The 21,498-nt window shown below is 47.6% G+C and overlaps 1 protein-coding gene across 2 annotated transcripts in view; it reads left to right on the top strand.

Annotated features, from left to right (window-relative positions):
- Window positions 1–21,498, top strand: part of Ints3 (integrator complex subunit 3) — a 42,818-nt gene that overhangs the window by 14,936 nt on the left and 6,384 nt on the right. Inside the window, exons 4-20 of one of the 2 annotated variants that reach the window (XM_021646727.2) lie at window positions 3,835–3,948; window positions 4,201–4,285; window positions 5,902–5,968; window positions 8,202–8,346; window positions 9,410–9,539; window positions 11,235–11,332; window positions 12,878–13,069; window positions 14,397–14,484; window positions 14,842–14,921; window positions 15,245–15,336; window positions 15,680–15,786; window positions 16,427–16,546; window positions 16,879–17,008; window positions 17,375–17,429; window positions 17,661–17,764; window positions 18,207–18,251; window positions 18,422–18,541. In XM_021646727.2, coding sequence (XP_021502402.1) covers window positions 3,835–3,948; window positions 4,201–4,285; window positions 5,902–5,968; window positions 8,202–8,346; window positions 9,410–9,539; window positions 11,235–11,332; window positions 12,878–13,069; window positions 14,397–14,484; window positions 14,842–14,921; window positions 15,245–15,336; window positions 15,680–15,786; window positions 16,427–16,546; window positions 16,879–17,008; window positions 17,375–17,429; window positions 17,661–17,764; window positions 18,207–18,251; window positions 18,422–18,541 — 1,772 coding nt within the window. Of the gene's footprint in view, window positions 1–3,834; window positions 3,949–4,200; window positions 4,286–5,901; window positions 5,969–8,201; window positions 8,347–9,409; window positions 9,540–11,234; window positions 11,333–12,877; window positions 13,070–14,396; window positions 14,485–14,841; window positions 14,922–15,244; window positions 15,337–15,679; window positions 15,787–16,426; window positions 16,547–16,878; window positions 17,009–17,374; window positions 17,430–17,660; window positions 17,765–18,206; window positions 18,252–18,421; window positions 18,542–21,498 lie in introns of those variants that run through there. The other variant, XM_060367812.1, reaches the window with a different exon arrangement.

Below are 21,498 nucleotides of genomic sequence, written 5' to 3'. Positions count from 1 at the left end.
GAATCAGAGGGAGAAGGACTCCAGAAAGCTGTCCTCTGACCTCCACTTGTGCCCCATACCATGTGCATGCACAGCTATACACACAGATAGTGATTTAAAGAGAGAATGCCCGTGACGTGTTGGGAGTACAGTAGGCATGGCTGGACTCCATCCCCGTTACATCTTCCTCTGACAGCTCTTACATGGTGCTCTATAGCCTTTGACTTTATTTCCTTCCTGTGTGGTGTCTGAGCTAGGTGTCTGGGTAAGGGCTGCTTGAGGGACTGAGCTGGTCTCTAAACTCTGCTGGGTTTGGCAGTCAGTTAAAAAAGTAATTGGAAAAGCCCTAACATCGGTGCTCAGGTCTCTCCCTCAGATATCCCTAGACTCGGTGCTGGGCCTTCTTTGGTCTAGGCTCCTCTCGCTGGGCCTGGAAGAAGCCTGCAGCTGTGTGGTCAACTGCTGCTCTATCATGTTCCCAGCAGGCCCAGGCTAAAAAGCTGCCTTCCCACCACTTCCCTTTCTCACACCCTCTGCTCTGGTCTGTTACTCCTCTTGCTCTTGTTTTTCCTCCCATCTACTTCTCTTCCAAAACAGTCAGCAAACTGGCACAGAGGTTTCGAGAGCTGGCAGCACAAGGTGTGTGATTCTCCTGGTACCTAGCTGTCATATCAGTAGTCACAGTTGGTAAAGGTTGGAGTTAGGCAGACAGTATCACTGCTTTTCCTCTGGCCTCATAGCTCCTGAGAACTTGTCCTCCTTTCCTGTCTTCTGTCTGCATTTCTGGTATTTCATCTTTGATTTGAACAGAGAAGGGTTTTATGTGGTTAGTTCAGCATGGTTTTTCTTTCTACCTCGACCTCCCTCATCCCTAGGACATTCTGTGACTTACCTGTTGGGGAGTCTCCAGAACATACTTTTCTGATTTGATAACCAGCACGTCGGCAGAAGCTCGCTGGGCCCCCTTGTCTTGTGCTTATTTCCTTCTGGTTTCTGTTTTTAATCTTTTAGCAATCTACCCTGTAGATAGAATCTGTAGATAAGTTCTCTCTTGAGTGTGAGAGATCTGTGGCACATGAAGGGTCTCTGTTGACATCCTCATCAGATCAGTTAGATCTGAGGACAGAAGAGGTGGGAAGAGTGATGAGAACAAATCTTGTAGGAGCCCCCTTTCCCACCAAGGCTAAAGAACTGCTGATACTGAGGGCCATACTTTGGAATGCCTGGAGCAAGAGAGTTTACAAGTGGAGTAATTTCATAGCTGTCATAGTTCTTCCTCAGTTCCTGGCAATCTTGTCTCCTATATATATTTATGTGTGAGGTGCTTAAGGGTGGAGTTTGGAATTAGATTGCTATTAGATTGCTGCTTTTTTTTTTTTTTTTTTTTTTTTTGGTTGTATGTTTGGTTGGTTTTCTGAGAGGATCGCCAGCTGGGCTGGAATTATAGATGTGAGTCACTACCTGGATTTTAATGCTGGTTTTTCTCCAGTCTCCTATGTTAATCCAAGACAGGCTCCAGGCTCCCTTTCCTCTTCCCTCCTCTTGTGTCTCCTCCCCTTCTCCCTCCCTGAGCCTACTTCCTCATCTGTACAAATAGAGAAAATAAAAAAAACTAAATTATCTAAAATAACATAGAGAAAATACTAGCATCTTCAAAAAAATTTTTGATCATTTTTTTCCTCCTTCAGCTCCTCCCAGATCCTCCCCAGCTCCCTTCCCACTTAACTTTATGTGTTCGCTCTCTCTAAAACAAAACCACAAAAATAATGGCTGGACATGTGGCGCATGCCTTTGATCCCGTGGCAGGCAGAGGCAAGAGGATCTCTGTGAGTTGTAGCTCAGCCTGGTTTACAGAGTGAGTTCCAGAATAGACAGGACTATGTAGAAGTCCTTTCTATAAAACAAAGCAAAAAACAAACAAATGAAAATCAAAACAAATAAACAAAAAACTACTAAGACAAAAAGTTCCAAAACAAAATGAAACAAAAGCCCCCATTAAAAAAATCATGAAGGGGATGGAGAGATGGCTCAGAAGTTAAGCAGCTCTTCCAGAGGACCTGAATTCAATGCCTAGCAACCACATGGTGGCTCACAACCGTCCATAATGAGATCTGGTGCCCTCTTTTGGCGAGCAAGTGTACATGCACATGCAGACAGAACATTGTATACACATTAAATAAATCTTTTAATGTTTTATGTTGACCAACTACTCCTGAGCATGAGGCTGTCTTGCTTGGAGTATTGTTGGCATACATAGTGACAGTCTTATAATTTTTCCTTTGCCAGCAGCTATCAATTCAAATAACTTCTTGCTTAGAAGTGGGACCCTATGTCACTTTTATGATACGCCTTCCCCTCCTTCTTTTTTGGCAGTTTCTCATGTGGGTCAGACTGGCCTCAAACTTTCTAAGTAGTTGAGGATGGCCTTAAACTTCTGATCCTCCTGCCTCCTGAGTGCTGAGATTACAGGCCTGTACCTCTCCACCAGCTTATTGTTAATTTTGGTGTCTTCTCTGCACAGCCTTCTGAAGTTTCTTTCTAGCTGAAAGCTATCTTCTTAAGTTTTACCCTTTTGGCTGAGACCATGACAGGATAGAGCTCAGCAGGTGCAGGAGGCAGCTAATGAGGTTCCCTAAGGCCTGACCTCATTGAAGAAACAAGCAGGGCAGGAAAAGCTCTAAGGGAAAGGGAAGTCGTGACTCAGAAGAAACTTCTACACTCCCTTTTCCCCGCAGGGGTGAGGATGCTAAAGCCCCCTCCCTCACCTTCAGTACTTGGCAAAAGCAAAGGTCATTCAAGAGAACAGAAGAAAGACATTTAGTTAAGGGAGTTCATGTTGGGAGCCGGCAAGATGACTGAGTCAGTAAAAACACTTGCCACACAAGTTCAATCTCTGCAACCTAAATGAAGAGAACTGACTCCATAGAGTATTCCTCTGACCTATACACACAAACAGAAATAAAAGTTCGTGACTTTTGTTGTTTCTGTTGTTTGGAGACAAGTTTCTCTGTGTAGCCCTGGCTGGCCTCACAGGGATCCGCCTGCCTCTGCCTCCCGAGGGCTGGATTACAGGGTGTGTACCACATCTGGCTGTGAGAGGCTGGATGCAGTAGGACATACCTGCGCTCTCAGGAGCCAAGACAGGAAGATTGCCATACATTGTGAGTTCCAGGACAGCCTGAGCTACAGTGTAAAGCTGTCTCAAACAACCCAGGACTTGTTTGCTTTTGACTTTAAGCAAGTGTCTCACTTTGTAGCACAGGATGGCCTTGAACTTATGATTTCCTTCCTTGAACTGCTAAATGCTGGGGTTATAGGCATGTGCCACTACTCAAGCGAAGAAAGTGAAATTTTGTTTCTATTCTTTTCCCAGACCCTGATCCTTTTATATTCCCTTTGCTGCATCTGGCTGAGCTACAGCAAGTCTAAAAACCTCAGGTTTCTTTTTGACTTTCACCCAAACCCATTTTTCAATGACCTTTTACTGGCAGATGAAACACAGATGGCTTCCACAGATGGCTGAGCTGGGTTTGCTCAGCGTGTGGCATCAAACGCTGTGACACTTCCTAGAAACGGAGGGTAGGAGTCAGGGACAGGGCTAGGAGCTTTGCCCAGCAGGCTTTCTTGCCTTATTAGAGAATCCTTTTTCTCCTACCCCAAGAGGCAGAGCAAACGGTAGGTTTGGAATGGAGGAGCCCTGTTGAAGACTCAGTCCAGAATACGCTGTTCCGTTGGCCCTCAGTGTCCCACTGTTGTTATTTGAGAGGTGGAGGTTGGGTTTGGCTAGGTGGCTGTGGATTCAACAGCTTAGCTCCCTGGCACTTCCTGGCTACTCATAAACCTTACTTCTCACAGTGTTACCGAGATCTGGCCCTGGTGAGTCGTGATGGTATGAATATTGTCCTGAATAAAATCAACCAGATACTTATGGAGAAGTACTTGAAGTTGCAAGATACCTGCCGTACTCAGGTAAGGCCAGAAAGAAACGAGAAGGGGTGCTGGAGTGTAACTAGAGCACATGCTTAGCACGCACAAGGCCTACATTCAGTCCCCAGTGCCAAACAAGAGAGGAAAACAGTGCTGTAGGTTGAAGGTGGACCCTCTAAAGGGAGAGTGTGGGCTGCAGCTCTGTTATCATGTACCTAAATTGTAGCACAATTGGGTAAGCTCCTCTTTCAAACTCACGTCTCTGTTGTGTATGCCTTTTCCTCACTCTCTTAGTTGGTGTGGTTGGTTCGGGAACTAGTGAAGAGTGGAGTTCTGGGAGCTGATGGAGTTTGCATGACATTTATGAAGCAGATTGCAGGTAAGCTTGTTAACAGGAACATAAGAAAGGGGAGGAGCCCAGAGCTAATTCTAGGCAGTGAAAAGTATTAAGCACCTAAGAAAGTCAATTGATGGGTTTTTGAACCTTGATGTAAATGTCTTCTGACCACATACGTTGCAGAAAAAAAATTGGATTGGAAAAATCACAGGGGTCTTTTGGACCAGAGAGTCTTGCCTGATTTCTTTTCTGCTAAATTAAGACCTGACCAGGTATTTGGCCTGTGTTAGCCAGCCACTACTCTGGAGTTGGGGAGCATGCTTCATCAGGAACGGGGTGCAGAAAAGAGCGAGGGGAGCCATTGCTCTCTACCTTTGTGCTTTTCCTGGCTCCACTCCTCTTCTAAACAATGGCTCCCTAGTAATTTTGTCATCTGACTGGGGACAGTCTGAGGGACAGTGTCGCAGATAGTCCCTGACATTTAGGGCTTTTTTAATCTTGACATCCGTGACACCTGTCTGAAATATTAAATATAAAAAAGGTCTGCCCAAGCCGCCTCTCCTGCTTTTGAGATTGCTTGTGTTTTGTTTTCCTGTTAAAAACAAGAAATAAACAAAGTAGAGTAATAATAGTAATAATAATAATAAATAATAGTAACGAGGCTGAGCCTGCAGGTCTGCTTCACCAATGCCCATTGGTGCCTGTTTTTTGTTTTGTTTTCTTTCCTGTGGTGTAAGAACTGAACCTGAGGCCTCGTGACTTTAGGCAAGCACTCTACCTCTAAAGTGTACTAATCCCCAGCTCCACTCCACCCTCCCCTTTTTGTTTTTGTTTTTGTTTTTTAATAAAAGTCTTGCTATGTAGCCCATGCTGGCTTTAAATTCCACAGTCCTCCTGCGACAGCTTCCTGTGTGCACCATCCTACCTGGCTGTGCTTTGCCTTTTCTTTAGGATTTTCTCTAACTCTGATGTCACTGCTTAATGTGTATGGCCCGTAATCTTCGTGATTCGACTCTGTAATAGACATTGAATTTTTTTCTCTAAGACCCAGGGCAAAATGTAGCATTGGTGTGTTGAATGTTTATTTTTATTCTTTCTTGGCACTTTCTTTCCTGTTTGACACTCCCAGCCCTACTTCTCATCCCAGGATTTTTGTCTGGCAACGCTGAATTTTAATTCTGCTCCAGGGAGTTTAGGAGCAAGATCTAAACACTGGTGTCTAGAAATAACCCCATTAGCCTGTCAGGACCCTGAGTCCCACCCTAACATTGTGACACTAGACTGCAGCATGTGTCAGCTACCTGCATCTCTTAGGCCCTGGTCCAGGCACCACCTTTGCTTTTCAGCTGGGGCTTCTAAGATCTGTTTGTCTCAGACATTACTTTTCAATAACAAAGCGTTCCCTCTGCAGTTCCTGGTGGATACCCACTCCCTAAAGTAGCAGTCTAGAATAGAACATCCTTTCCCTTTCTCTCTCAAGGCAAAGGGGAAAACTTTAAAGCCTAGAAGAGAGAATGGTTTATTCTAGCGTTCAGGGCAGCAGTGGTGGGATAGCTGGGTGGACCAGCAAGATGAGTGGAGAGATTATTCAATTAGCTGAGTTGCTAATTAGAGCTACTGTATTCTGATTCTTCCCCCTCCCACTCCCTTGAAATCAGGTGGCGATGTTACAGCCAAAAATATCTGGTTGGCAGAAAGTGTTCTGGATATCCTGACGGAGCAGAGGTAGAGTCTACCATGAAGGGTGGGGCAAGAGCCAGATAACGGCCATGAGGGGTGTGAGTATATGGAACATGGGGAGAGAGAGTCCTCCGAGGCAAGGGGAAGGTGTGGCAAACCTGCTGGCAGATGAAAGAACTAATGCCATAGTGTGTCCTAAGAGATGCAGGAGTGGGAAAGGAGCTTGCTGAAATATCTCAGGGCCCAGAAAAACTGGTTTCATCTGATAAGGGTTTATTTTTGACCCAGACCTCCTTGGAATGTTTGTATTTGGGGGGAACAGAGGGAGAAATGAGTTCAGCAGAGGGGACCAGCCAGCCACATGAGCCTGGCAGGTGCCTCTCCTCCCTGCCACGCCTCTCAGTACAGCACATGCTCTTTTTTGGAATGGCACAGGAGCAGTGTGGGTGAATAAGTGATAGGGAGCAGAGAGTCCTGCTAGAAAGTGCTGTGGGGCCACCTATACTTTCTGGCTCTTCTTCCCCAGCAAAGTGAAGGACTAGGACGGCGTGAGGGCTGTTCTGCAAATTCACTTACAGCTTCCCCTTGATGCTGTGGTCCCAGATTCTGCATCGTGTCTTTTTAGCGTCTCTTTCTGAGGAAGGACATCAAGTAGCCTAATGACTGAGAGCCCGAACATTGTCTGTATTCGTTTCAGTTTAAAAGAATGATTCTCTTCATAATCAGACAGCTATGTTCTGCCCAGGCCTGCTGTGTAGTGCCACCTAGTGCCCTGGGCCCAGTTATGCAGTTGCTCTGGGGCCGGTGTCCTCACAGTGGCAATGGGGCTTCTCAGCAGTTTCTTACTAGGCCTCTGCTTCTTTTTGGGTCTCTTGTGTCTCTCCGCTACTTGTGGCTGGAGGCCTTACTCCCCACCCTCTCCTCTTCCTCATGCCGTCCCAGTGGCAGACCTGTCCTTTCCCTCTACTGGTGATCTTCCCCAGAGCTGCTCTTCTCATTCTGTTCCTCAGCTCACATTCTGTCCTAGCCATGCTTTAAAGCTGAGTGTCCCTAGAGGAGTCACAGAGCAGCCACACTGCTGCCCGACCCTTCACATCTTTGGTGAAAGGGAATACCTTGGCATTTAGAACTGTGTTCTAGTTTACCATCCTGTTTATCTAACTTTCCAAGTATTTTTAGGGACGTGAGGGTGAGAGGAAGCGCATGTCCTTGGCTAGCATCTCCATTTTTTGAAAACGAAAGGACAGTGCTGGGCATAGTAGTGCATGCCTATAATCCTAGCATTTGGGAGGCCGAGGCAGGAGAATTACCACGAATTCAAGTCTAACCTGGGCTATATAGCAAAACCTTGTTTCAAAAAACAGAAATAGCTCCCACACACACAAAAAGGAAAACAAAAGGCCATAGTCTTTTAGTCAATCAAGTGGCTTGATTACTTTTCCTGGATCAGGATGTTGCTTGGTTCTGTTAATTAAACCTTCCCCTAGTTCGCTGCCTTTCAGCAGGGGTGTCAAAGCAATTACAAACTACTTGGCACTTGGAGGCAGCATTAGAGTGTAAGTGCTGGGAACCTCCCCGCTGCACCTTTCCCTTTGCCCCTTTCGAAGCAGCTGAGAAACAGATAATGCTTTTAATCACTCTGTTTTCCAGGGAAATTCTAAAATTCTGGGGAAATGGGCTTTGCCATCTAAATTCAGATTTCCCTCCACCACCACCACCACCACCCCCAAAAAATCCTCAGATTTTGGTTTAGGGTAGGTGACTCATCTGAGGGTGGGGTCAGTGGCTAGAGACGGGGAAAGGTTTGTGGCTTGGTTGGCTGTAATGATAAGCCTGGTTGGCACAGTGTGTTCTAAGAACTCCAGGTCCTGAAAGGGTCCTGGAAATCCCCAGAAGTCCTTACATCACACTTCAGAGAACTGCTGACACAGGAAACATTTTCTGTAGCTCAGTGGGAGGTGCTGCCTCACATACACTTCTTCATGTGCGGTGGGCCTTGGTGGTTGAGTGAGCCAGCAAACACGGTTATTTTATTGGCAACTGTGCATGTATTTACACAAAGCTGATTCCATCCGGCACCTGCCTTTGTTGGACGTCTACCGGTGAAGGAAATTAGTTACCCTTACTTTAGTCGACTCAGTTTGATAATAACAGCCTGAAAGAAACCCTCAAAAGACAGAAGCCGTTCTCAGTGGGTGGTCACCAGAGGAGTGTGAGGTGCAGGTCAGAGTGAGTAGGTCTAGGCAAGAGGTAGGTGCAGTGTCTTCCCTTCCTGCAGGGAGTGGGCACTGAAGAGCAGCATCCTCATTGCCATGGCTGTGTACACATACCTCCGACTTATTGTGGACCACCATGGGACCGCCCAGCTCCAGACCCTTCGACAGAAAGAAGTTGACTTCTGTGTCTCCTTGCTTCGGGAACGGGTAAGGGAACAGAGCAGACAGTATGAGGAAGTGAGACAAGAGTGGTGTCCCATGGCCTTTATGCATCTGGGCCAGAGGTACCTCGTTAGAAGTACAGGTGTTTAGATGTGGCGTTTTCATCATCCCTAGACAGCAGAAGCAAAGGACAGGGGATCGTCATGGAATGCCCCTTGCTTCTAGAAATGTCACACAGAATGCTGGCATCCTCAGGGCTTTTCCGGTCGGTTTCAGTTTACGTGATGTACAACAGATAGCAGCTATTCTTGTGTGCCCACTGTTCCAAGAACCCCATCTTCCCTAGAAGTAACTGGCATGTTTACGTGGGTGGATTATAGTTTCTCCCAAGAGAGATATCCTAGATGTAAGCTTCTATGACATGGCTACTGACCACATAGGAATATGAGATAAAATCAGATAAAGTTCAGTAGTTAAGAGCAGGCGCTGCTCTTGCAGAGGACCTGGATTTGGTTCTCAGTACCTACCTGATATCTCACAGCCATAGGTAACTCCAGTTCCAGGGAACCCAGCACTCTCTTCTGGCCTCTGTAGGCATGTAGTGCATATACTTACATGTAGGCAAAACACTGATACACATAAAATAAAAATAAATCTTTTTTAAAGATTCAAAATGCATTCACGTAATTGTGTAGCCATATGCTGTTACAAATCAATATTGTTTGGACCATGCAGGTACTGATCATTTCTTATATTGCAAATAGTGTCTTCTGATAGACAAAATGAACTTTGGAGCAGGGTAGATGGTGCTACTGCCTAGCACTGAAGCAATTCCAGATGGAGAGGGACATGATTGATAGGAGAGGCAGCATGGCTCGGGGTCTTCCCGGGGTCCCTGAGTCCTCAACGTGGTCCCAGCTCCCACCGTTCTTTCCAGAACAGCTGTGCAGCCAATCTCTTGGCTCCAGAGGAGTCATTTTAGGGTCCCTTCATTCTTCCTTCCCTCCACAGAACATGTTAATCTTTGTCATTTCCTCCAGAAGGTGAACAATACATGTTTTTATTCTCTCTCTCCTGCTCCCCATTCTCCGATCTCCCTCCCATCCAGTTCATGGAATGTTTGATGATTGGCCGGGACCTTGTAAGATTACTTCAGAATGTTGCTAGGATACCAGAGTTTGAACTGCTTTGGAAAGATATCATCCATAACCCTCAGGCCTTGAGTCCTCAGTTTACAGGTGAGTACCTGGGTGATTTCTGTCCTTTATGTTCTGACTAGATTTGAAGGAGCAGAAGTTGGTCGGTAGAAAAAAAATTGATAGTGGCTGGGGAGATGGCTCGGCACTTAAGAACACTGGCTTGTTCTTCCAGAGGTCCTGAATTCAATTCCCAGCAATCACTTGGTAGCTCACAACCATCTATAATGAGATCTGGTGCCCTCTTCTGGCGTGCAGGTGTACCTGCAGATAGAACACTCATCTACATAAAATAAATAAGAGAAAGAAAGAAAGAAAGAAAGAAAGAAAGAAAGAAAGAAAGAAAGAAAGAAAATATTTTGATAGTCAAAGCTTGAGAGAGGTCACAATTTGGTAATTTTAGCTGGGCATGGGACTGGCAGAGGCACAGAACAGTTCATGTAGTTCCTGGGTAGGCTGAACTTGCCTGGTTCCTGCTGTCATTGCTCCAATATATGTATCTCGTCTGAGTGTGTGTGTGTCAGACAAGGCCTCAGGATAGCTCAGTAGGTAAAGTACTTGCTGGCAAGCCTGGTGACCTGTTCAGTCCCCAGAACCCAGACCCCACATGGTGGAATGTGAGCCTTCACTCCCAAAGTTGTGCTCTGACCTGTACATACACAAGCATGACACATGTGCATACCATATATACATCAATAAATCAAAGTTAATAAGAAATTTAAAAGACAAATGTGGGCTAGAAAGCTGTGGTCCTCTCCTTCCCACAGCTCCTTGGCAAGGTGATGGCCAGTGTTGAGCTCACTGCAGTTAACAGGGAGTTCAGTCAACTCATGCAGTCAAGTTAGCGGAGCCCTGGGAGAGATGGCTCCTGGGATGTAGCTCAGCGATAAACAGTGCCCTGTCCAGTGTCCTGGAGCTGTAGATAAAAAAAGAAAGAAATGTCCTGGCGCTCATTCCTGGTGTGGTGTGTGTTTGTGTGAGTGAAAAAAAAAAAAAAAAGAAATGGTCCTGGTCTTCTCTTATTCCACAGCATGCATGTTGTGTGTGTGTGTGTGTGTTTTCCCCAGACAAGGCCTTTGATGTCCCTTTGACTTTTCCAGAATTCTTTTGTATTCTGAGCTGTAGCGCTGTAGTTCATTATGCCCTCTCACCTCTAACACCTGTGTACAGAACATGCGCACACAAGCTAGAGGCTATGGTGGAGGACCGTGGAAGTGAAAGCTGCTGTGTGATACTCTGCCAACACCTTAAGCATGTGTTGGGTTGTCTGGGTGCCTCCTCTGTCAGAGGGTGTGTGCTAGCCCTTAAGATGAGAGTTTCACTTTTTACACAGAAAGTGAGGTTCAGAGAGTTTTAAGTCCCTTGCTGGAGGCCACACAGTTAGTAAACGACAGGCAGGATTTGGATACAGGTCTGATGATTGCAGTGTGCTCAGCTGTGCCACACAGTCACATTGGTCCTAGGATCTCCTAGTGTCACACTTAGGACTTCCCAGGTTTCTCCGTGAATGTCCCAGCTCTTCCTAACTATAAAGACATTGGTATCAGGCTCAGGGAGGCGCTCAGAAGGGAACCACTGCCGTTGCTGACTGGTGGCAACCTTGTAGGCCTTTGCTGGCCTTCTGTGGGGCTAGTCCTGTAATAGACCCTTGAGCAAAACCATACCTGGCCCAGTTTCCTCTTCTGCCTTGCATTTCTCTGGTCTTCATGGTTCTCTTCTCTTCTACCCCTGGTTCAGGTATCCTGCAGCTACTTCAGTCAAGAACATCCCGAAAATTTCTAGCCTGCCGTCTAACCCCAGACATGGAAACGAAGCTCCTCTTCATGACATCCCGGGTGAGACGGAGCGTGCAGTAGATAGGAAGGCATGATAGGAGTCAGGCATTTGTCGTTCCTTGCAGATTTGTTGCTAAGGACATGTCCCTTTTTGATGCTTTCTTTGGTTCAGTCTAGGCATGCACATTGCACAGTTCCCCTGTAAGCCTGTTTTCAGATTCCCAGGACATCTCAGAACTGCCAAGATCCTGCTGCCTGTTGTAGCCACATGCCAAATGTCACAGTTTAAATTAGTAGTCACAGGTGTGCAGTGGCACACGTCTTTGATAACAGCACTTGGGAGGCAGAGGCAGGATTGCCACAATTTGATGTTTGCCAGGGGTACACAGTGAGACCTTGTCCAAAACAAACAAACAAAAAAACACAATAATAGGAAAAAAAGAGAAGAGCTGTGGATGCACCTGTCTATAATTCCAGCACTCAAAAGGCTGATGCAGGATGCGTGCCACCAGTTCTAGGACAGCCTGGACTATATGAAACCCTGTCTTTATTAAACAGAAATGCTGGACATGGTGATACACACTTTAATCCAGCACTTGAGAAGCAGAGGTGGGCAGATCTTTATGTATTCAAAGCCAGGTAGGGTTTATATACTAAGACTGTCTGAAAAAAGAGGTGGGGGAGGAGACTGGAGAAATGGCTCAGTGGTTAAGAGGACTGACTGTCTGCTCTTGCAGAGGGCCTGAGTTCAGTTCCCAGCAACCACATGGTGGCCCACAACCATCTATAATGTGACAAACATAAATCAGTAAACCGGGGGGCAGGGTGCCGGAGAGAGAAGAGAACAGACTGTAGGAGTGTGTGATGGAATGTGGGTGAAGTCAAGAGAATCTCAAATTCCAGGATAGCTTGGATTACTTAACATTTTTTTCTTTTTTGGGGGGTGGTTGTTTTGAGACATAGTTTCTCTGTGTAGCCCTGGCTGTCCTGGAACTCGCTCTGTAGACAAGGCTGACTTCGAACTCACCCCAGTCCACCTGCCTCCATCTACCCAGTGCACCAGCACTCCCAGCCTCAGTTTCTATTGCTCTTTAAAAAACACTATGAACAGAAGCAGTTTGGAGAGAAGATAGTTTATTTTGCTTACACCTCCAGGTGACACAGTCTGTCACTGAGGGAAGTCAGAGCAGGAACTCAAGCAGGGCAGGAACTCAGCCTAGAAGCAGGAGCTGATGCAGAAGCCATGGAGGGTGCGGCCTACTTGCCAGCTCTCACAGCTTGCTCAGCCTGCTTTCAGTGATTCCCAGAACTGCCAGTCCCAGGATGGCACCACTGTAGAGAGCCAGGCCCTCCCAAATCAACATCGATCAAGAAGATGCACTACGGCCTTCCCTGCCCACAGGCCAGTGTGGCCAGTGGCAAGAGTGACTGGCCACTGGTATGCGAAGCAAGCTACTTTGCTAAGATAAGGACGTTGCTCCAGAAGGAGAGGGTACATGAGAGACAAATGAGCTTGAGCTTAGTGAAATTGTCAGGAGGACACAAAGTTGGGCCTCCAGTTTCCTTCTGCTTACCATCCTGCCTCCTTTCTGCTTCCTCTCTTAGGTGCGGTTTGGCCAGCAAAAGCGATACCAGGATTGGTTCCAGCGCCAGTACCTCTCAACCCCTGACAGTCAGTCTCTACGCTGTGACCTCATTCGATACATATGTGGGGTAGTCCACCCCTCTAACGAAGTGCTGAGTTCCGACATCTTGCCCCGATGGGCCATCATTGGCTGGCTCCTGACAACGTGCACGGTAAAGGGCCAGGGCGGAAACTGCAGGGTGCTGAGCAGTGCTTCTTGTAACATGTTCCTGGGCTTCTACCATCTCTCTGACTCCAGGGCCATCTGAACCCTAACGGACCTTTGGCGCTTTATCTCCCTCCCTTTGCCTTTGGAAATTGATAGTCCTCATCTGGGCTGGGTTTGACTATGCTCATCATCATCAACCTCGGTTTCTGTTTGTTGTTTGTTCAATATAAGATTTTAGTGTATAGCTCTGGCCAGCCTTGAGCTACAGTCCTTCAGTCTGTCTCCTCAGTACTGCAGTTGTGTCTGCACCAACCAATTTAAAGTCTGGATTTTTTAGGGGTCCCTACCTGTGTCCCTGACGTGTCCCTGCCTAGGACCTTGGGGTGTCTTTCCCTGAACCCTAAGGGACCCCTAGCAGCCCAATTCTGAGGCTCCTAGGAACCATATTTAGTTGTTCTCTTGTTTCCATTCCAATTTAGGGCTCCCATTGTATTTTACTTTACTTATTTTATGCTGCGTGTGTGCGTGCGTGCGTGCGTGCATGTGTGCGCTGCTCTATTACCATGTTGGTACTGAAACAAAACCTAAGTCCTTTGCAAGAGCTCTTTACCACCAAGATCTTCAGTGGACCCCATCCCCCCGGGGATTGAACCCCCCTTTCTCAGGGGTCACGCATCAGATAGGCTGCATATCATATTTACGTTGCTGTTCATAACAGTAGCATAATTACAGTTCTGAAGTTGCAGTGAGAATAATGTTATGGTTGAGGTCACCACAACATGAGGAGCTGTATTAAAGGGTGGCAGCGTTAGAGAGGTTGAGAGCCGTTGCCTTAGATGCTTCCTTCCATAACATTTGGCATCAGCTTTAAGTATTTCCTTTCCCCAAACCCAGAGAACCTTTAAAGGAGCCATTTCCTTTCCAGAGTCTGTTTCTCTGTGCTAGGGCGACACTGTTCTTAAGCATCCTGCACCCCTCCCCCATTTATGGTGTTCCTGGAATGTGCTGATTCAGGCAGCAGGCCTTTCCTAGGGGTCTCTGGGGAGGGGCCAGGATTGTTCAGCAAAGGCAGCTGTAGGCTACTGTGAACATAACAGCAACCACAGTTGATCAGTTGATCAGTGTGTCCACGAGCTCTCCTGATGGGGATCAGGCAGATGTGCTGCTCAACACATGAAAATCCCAGGCCAGTTCCCATGTCTATTATCTTTTACTGGGAACTGAATTTCAAAGACAGAACAGCCAGGTGGGCCCTGGAATCTACCCTAGGCTCTGGAAAGATGGGAGCTGATTGATGGGACTAGCCCTTTCTTTCCCCTTCTCTTTTCCAGTCCAACGTTGCTGCCTCTAATGCCAAGCTGGCTTTGTTTTATGACTGGCTGTTCTTCAGCCCAGACAAGGATAGCATTATGAACATAGGTATGTGATTGGGACCAGTCAGCATGACCCTCCCATCTCGTCCTGGTGATAGCAGCCATCGTTCTCAGGGCAGTGTGGGGTGGAGGTGGCTTTTCTAGGAGAATTCCCTTGTTCCCCTTCAGTTCTCCCTGACCTAGAGGGAAAGTGGCTTTGATGAGACCAACCAGTCACCGCCCCCTTCTCCCATAGCCTTGGGCTCTGAGTGGGAGAGCCAAGGCAGAGGAAACCCCCACCCCCTCCATCTAGGGTAATAGACACAGTACTTCCTAGGGTCTTCACATGTACTGACGAGCAGTCAGTAGACATGGAAACGGTGTCTAATGTCAGGAACCATTTATTTTATCTCACATTCTCCAGAGCCAGCTATCCTGGTCATGCATCACTCCATGAAGCCCCACCCAGCCATCACTGCCACGCTCCTGGACTTCATGTGTCGGGTAAGTAATGGGGCTGTCCTTGTCTCCCCATCCTGAAAGGGCCTCCCGATGACTAGGTCTTGCCAGGGTCCCTCGATTGGAGTCCTGAGTTACCAAACGCTGTCTCCAGAGGAATTGGCCCTTGTTGCTGTAAGCTTTCTTAATGCAAGATGATGACTCAAGATAGAATCTAGTTTCTTTGAGGAATAGCTGGAATAATCAGGAACTTTGCATCCCTTTCTGCAGCTATAGCATCTCACTGTCCCTTGATCAGAAGCAAAACAGCTTTTTAGTTGTAGTCCAGCAAAACATCGTAGTTATTCCCTCCACTTCTTCCCTTCCAGATCATTCCTAACTTCTACCCACCATTGGAAGGCCACGTGCGGCAGGGTGTCTTTTCTTCCCTCAACCACATTGTGGAGAAACGAGTCTTGGCGTAAGGAATTTGTGTGTTAGGGGTAGGGGATTCTCCTATTTTTCATTAGGTCCAACCCCCTCTAGATAAGACATCATCCAGATATTGTCACAACTCTGCTGACTCCTTCCCTTGACAGCTGTAAAAAGTACTGGCTTCACCTTCTACTCATGGACAGAAAGACTAATGCCCTCTTGATGCAGGAATTTCCAGCTTGCTGTCATATTACCATAGGCCTCAAAGGCCTTCGTGCCCCTGTTGACTCTGAAGGGTCTGAAGGTGGCACAGCTGGTCGACCTGACTGCCCATGCTGAGTTAGCAGTGGGCAGCCCTGGCGCTGATCTTCATCTGTGTTCTCTATTAGACACTTGGCTCCCCTGTTTGACAACCCTAAATTGGATAAAGAGCTGCGGGCCATGCTGCGAGAGAAATTTCCTGAGTTCTGCAGCTCACCCTCCCCGCCAGTGGAAGGTATGGACTTTCCCACAGGGCCATTTATCTACTCTTAATTGAATTTTCACTCATTGCTCTCCTTAGTGATCTTTCAGTGAAGGCTTTCACAGATGCTCACTCACTATCATTGTCCATCATCTCCGTTCCCAGTCCAGGCTAAGAGCCTGTCATGTTCATTTTGCTCCTGATTTCAGACTGCCATCTGCTTCTACTTTTTTTTTTTTTTTTTTTTTTTTAAATGAGGGCTTAAGCCAAGCACTACTTTCCAACTTGGTTTCAAATTAAAGAACACTAGTAAATGTCCCCTGAGCTGATCATGGTGATGCATGCCTATAATCTTAGCACCTGGGAGGCAGAAGCAGGAAGATCATGGGATCAGGGCTAGCCTGGGATACATAAAATCATGTTTCAGAAAAGAAAAAAGACTCATCACTTATCCTGAGCCGATATGGAGAAGCCATATCTCGTGCTATCCCTTCCTCTAGGTGGGTCACAGAATTGAGCAGGCACATCTGTCCTTCCTCCCAGCAGTGTACCATTTAATAGAGAGCACAGACTGCATTCTCCCACCTGCCACTAGTCTCATTCCCAGCAGCAGCAGGCACACTGGGGGTGGTCACAGGAGGCTATCAGGAGTCTTTTTCTCTTTACTCACAAGTCAAAATTGAAGAGCCTGTTTCCATGGAAATGGACAACCACCTGTCAGATAAGGATGAGAGTTGCTATGACAATGCAGAGGCAGCCTTCAGTGATGATGAGGAGGATCTCAACAGCAAAGGTAAGGTTGGTGGCAGGCAGTGTTGGAGGTGTGGCAGCCAGAGAGGCCTCGTTCACAGGTAGCCTGTGTGCAGTCCTTCTGTCCTACCTCTTTTGCCCGTGAGAGAGACTTTTGTTTATTATTAGATGAGGCTCACTGGTACAGGGCTTGGCATTGGACACTAAAGGCAGGAGGGTGAAGCAGTCCTGCCCACGTGTGGGTATGAGCTGGGACGTGTGCGCGGTCTGGGGTTCCGCACCGTGAATGGATAGGTTCATGCCAGGGGCTGTGAGGGCAGAGCAGGCAGGAATGGGGAGTGTCTCTGGTGCTATCGGCCGACACATCATCCTCAGGGAAGAAGAGAGAGTTCCGCTTCCACCCCATCAAGGAGACCGTTGTGGAGGAGCCAGTTGATGTCACCCCTTACCTCGATCAGCTGGACGAGTCTCTGAGGGACAAAGTACTGCAGCTACAGAAGGGAAGGTGGGTAGAATCCCTGCCCCCACCTGAGGAGGTGCTTCCTCCTACCCAGATGGTGTGGGGAGGGGGGTGGGAGTTGAGGCTTCATGGGAAATGTCTTTGGCTGACGTTGGGGAGCATGGGCAGAAATAGGGTAGCCCCATTTACTCACACCTTGAGCCTCCACTCTCTGCATTCTGGAGACTAGAGCAGGGCAAGCAGGCATTTTCCTCGTGTTTGGACCTCTGCCCACAGAGCAGCACATGCTGCCTAAAAGTCTCCCCTCTGAGCCGGAAGCTGGCAGCCCTTTGGGTCCGCATGTGCGTGTACACAACTTGGGCCATGTCCCACTCCCATTCTGTCTGATTTCTTCTCACTTTTATGCTGTAGTGATACAGAGGCCCAGTGTGAAGTTATGCAGGAAATTGTGGATCAGGTCCTGGAGGTAAGGAGGAGCCCATTCCTTAGGGAGAAAGCTTAGGGAGGCTTATAGCTTCTCAAGCATGCCTCATTGGGACTCGAACTCCCACCTTCCCTTTCCCAGATGAACTCCTTCTGAGGCAGGAAACAGGAGTGTGCTGCTCTGGGAGGTGGGGCCCAGACAGAGGTTCTGGAGCAGATGGGGTCAGTGAGTCTTGGCTCTGGGTCATGATGTCTCCTCTCTCTTGTCACCCAGGAAGACTTTGACTCGGAGCAGCTGTCTGTCCTTGCTTCCTGCCTACAGGAGCTCTTCAAGGCCCACTTTCGAGGGGAGGTGTTGCCTGAAGAGGTCACTGAAGAGTAAGGCTTATCTCTGATACCCTGTAACACCGTGCACTCCGCTCCTCCTGCCCAGGTCCCAGGCGCACCTTACTGTAGACGTGAGAAAAATCCTCTTCACTTGGCATTTCCATGCTTACATGTACTAGTGGACCTTGAGAGTACTGGGCAGTGGACCAGCGTGCCTGCCCTTTTTTCCAGGCCTGTTGCTGGGCTAGTGTCCCCAAGCTTTGCTGCCTCTGGAGGGATTGGCCCCCGGCCTGGCTCTCCTCCGCAGTGAAGATAACATCCCCAGATGTGCTTCTGTGTTGGGAACCTGTTTCTCTGTTACAAAGCACTAGTGGAAGCACCAGCACTACCCTTTGGGTGGGAAAGGAGTTGGCTAGGTGTCTGGCATTCCTACTAGCTGCCTTTAGCTGTTCTCGCTTCATGTAGATGATTACACACCGAGTTTCTCTTCCAGGTCCCTGGAGGAGTCAGTAGGGAAACCTCTCTACCTAATATTTAGGTAAGCACTTAGCTGAAGAGCCATCTGCCTACCATCTTCCCTGATAATACCCAGATGTCCCTGTCCTGGGGCTCCTCTAGGGAGGAGGCGGTGGGCTGGCAACCTCTTCTTCGCCATTTGCCCCTGAGGAGCGTGTGCCCTGGGTGGTACCCTTCTTCTGCCCCGTCTAGGAACCTGTGCCAGATGCAGGAGGACAACAGCAGCTTTTCGCTGCTTCTGGACCTTCTCTCCGAGCTGTACCAAAAACAGCCCAAGATCGGCTACCACCTGCTCTACTACCTGAGGGCAAGGTGGGTGTGGTCTCTGTTCTGCTTGGACTTGGGGCATTCTGGAGAGCTGGCCTCTGCCTCACATGTGCATGCCAGGCCCCTCCTCTCTTGCCTAGCAACAGCACTGTCTTTAGTTTGTTAGGTTTGGGTTTTGGGGATTCTTTTTTTGTTGTTTGTTTGAGATAGGGTTTCTCTGTATAGCTTTGGCTATCCTGGAGCTTGATCTGTAGACCAGGCTGGCCTCAAACTCAGTACTCAACTCTGCCTGCCAAGTGCTGGGATTCAAGATGTGCACCACCACCATCTGGCTTATTTGTAAGTTTTGATGCTGGGGTTAAACTCAGGGCCCAAACATCCTGTGTTAAGTTTTTCATCGCTGTGACACACTGAGAGAAACTTAGGGGAAAGATTTCGCTGGTTCATGGCTTCAGACCTCTCAGCTCAGGGTCTGCTGGAGCTGTTCTTTAAGGCCTGCAGTCATAGCACTGGGCGTCATGGGTGTGTGGCAGAGGAAGCTGCGCAACTCAAAATAGCAAGAAGAGAGAATGACAGAGAAGGGCCAGGGACACGAATACAGCCCCTGTGCCTCCAAGCAGGCCACAAGCGCCAGGAAATTTCCACTGCCTTCCAATATTGCCATCAAATCATGAATCCATCAGTCCTCAGGGCCAGATCTCCTGTAATCTCAGCACTTTGGAGATGGAGGCAGGAGCTCAAGGTCAGCCTTGGCTACATGAGATCCTTTCTCAAGACCAGTTGCATCAGTGGTTGGATGCACTTGTGAGCTTTGAGGAGACAGTTCTTCTGAAAACAGGACATATGTTGAGTGCTTTGTGTTGTCTTTGTTCAGCTTTGCAGCAGAAGGGTTTTGTGCATTGTAGGCAAGCAGTCTCCTGAGCTATTAAGTTCAGCCCTTGTGCTGTATGAGCATACTGAGCTTTATGTTCAGCCTCTGTGCTGCTGTTGGTGGTGGTGGTGGTTTTTGTTTGTTTGAGACAATTTCATGTAGTCTAGGCTGGCCTTTAGCTCCTGATCCTCCTGCCTCAGCTACCTCAGCAATATTGAATGCATACCCAGACCCAGACTAGTTACCAGGCTGCCTCTAAGCCTGTTCTGTAGCCCAGACAGATCAGGAACTTGTGATCCTGTTGCTCCAACTCCCCAAGTATCTAGGATGACAGTTCCACGAGGCCTGGACAACTCACCCTTTAAAGTATACAGTTCTTTTAGGAATACTGGCACACATATGTAGTTACAAGACATGAAGGATCAGGAGTTCAAGGTCAGCCTCAGCTAAATAGCACATTTCCCCCACCCCCATCCCAACTCCAAAGGTGGAGTCTTCTTCCACCTTTACAGGGATGGCTTCTGGTGATCAAATGCAGCCCTGCATAGCAAGTGTCTTTATCTCCTGCGCCATCCTGCCAGAGTATGTTTGAGGCCAGCAAGGGCTATATAAGATCCTGTGTGAAAAAACAAGTTGTGCTGGATGGTAGTGGCACACACCTTTAATCCCAGCAACTTGGGAGGCAGAGGGAGGAGGATCTCTTAAGTTCAAGGCTAGCCAGGGCAGTTTCAGGATAGCCAGGGCTACACAGAAAATCCCTGTCTTAAAATAAATAGGAGCTAGGTTGCTTTATAGCTCAGTTACTACAGTACAAGACAAGCATGGCTTGAGGACCTGAGCTGGGTCCCCAGCAGCCATGCTGAGGGCTGGGCATGGCTGTATGTGTTAGAATCTCAGCCCTCAGGGGTTAGACAGGCAGATCTTTGAGTGTCACTGGTTGGCCAGCCTAGCCTATGGTCTGTAAGTGTCGGGGCCCAGTCAGAGACCCTGTCTTAAAAACACAGATAGATGGCTCCTGAGAACAATCCCCAAGGTCACCCTCTGGCCTTTACATATATGAACATACATGAACCTGTACAAATTCACAAACAAAACTAAGCATACAGTTCAAAGGGCTTTTTTGTTTTGTTTATTGAGACAGGGTTTCTCTATGAAGCCTTGGCTATCCCTACATAGATTCCCTGTATAGACCAGGCTGGCCTCAAATGTCCTCTTGCCTCTACCTCCTGAGTGCTAGGACTAAAGGTATGTGCCAGCATACCTGGTGCAGTTCAGTGAGTTTTAACACGCCCTTGCATGCTCAGTATCTCTGCTGCCTACTTTCAAACCTTCATCACCCCAGAGAGAAACCTACACTGTTGTTGGTTTGGTTTGGTTTTTGGTTTTTTGAGACAGGGTTTCACTTGTGCCCTAACGATCCTGGACTGCTTTGTAGACTAGGTTGGCCTGGAACTCCCAGAGATGCACCTGCCTTTGCCTTCCTGCGTGCTTGGATCACAGGTGTGTGCCACTGTGCCTAGTTGAGAAACCTCTACTGTTAATCATCCACTTTCTCATTCTCCCCTTCGCCTAGAACCTTGTATCCACTGAACTGCTGTCTCTTTATCGGTTTGTAGGTAACAGTATTCTGAACCCTTCACGTAAACAGACTTGTGGACTATGTGCTTCTCTTTGGCTCAGGATTTCATTCAGCATAGTGTTTTCAAGTCTTTGTGTCTGATGTGGTTTTGACTCAGTTGTTTATCCCATGCGAGATGCCTTTTAATGTATAAATACACAACATTTTATGTCTGTTTTGTACACTTGTGAATGCAGCTTCTCTGAATGCTGGTTTGCAGTTTGTGTGTGCATATGTTCTTATGTGTCTTGGATAAATACTCAGGACAAGCGCTCTACTGGCTCCTGAGCCATATAGTAACTTTGGTTTTACATTGGTGAGGAGTGGCCAAACTATTTTCCAAAGGAGCTACAACTTTACCATTCCCAGCAATGTGAGAATTGTCATTTTTTGATGTGCTCTGTGATATATGCTCTGATCTGGCCTTTCTTTCATTTCCTTGTGGTGTGAGCATTAAGCCCATGTTAGGCAAACACTGACGTTGAGATCTTTGCCCTCAGCCATTTGTTTTTA

Source organism: Meriones unguiculatus, chromosome 1, assembly GCF_030254825.1.
Source record: "Meriones unguiculatus strain TT.TT164.6M chromosome 1, Bangor_MerUng_6.1, whole genome shotgun sequence".
In the NCBI taxonomy this organism is placed as follows: Eukaryota; Metazoa; Chordata; class Mammalia; order Rodentia; family Muridae; genus Meriones; species Meriones unguiculatus.
This window is presented reverse-complemented; position numbering and strand designations above follow the sequence as displayed.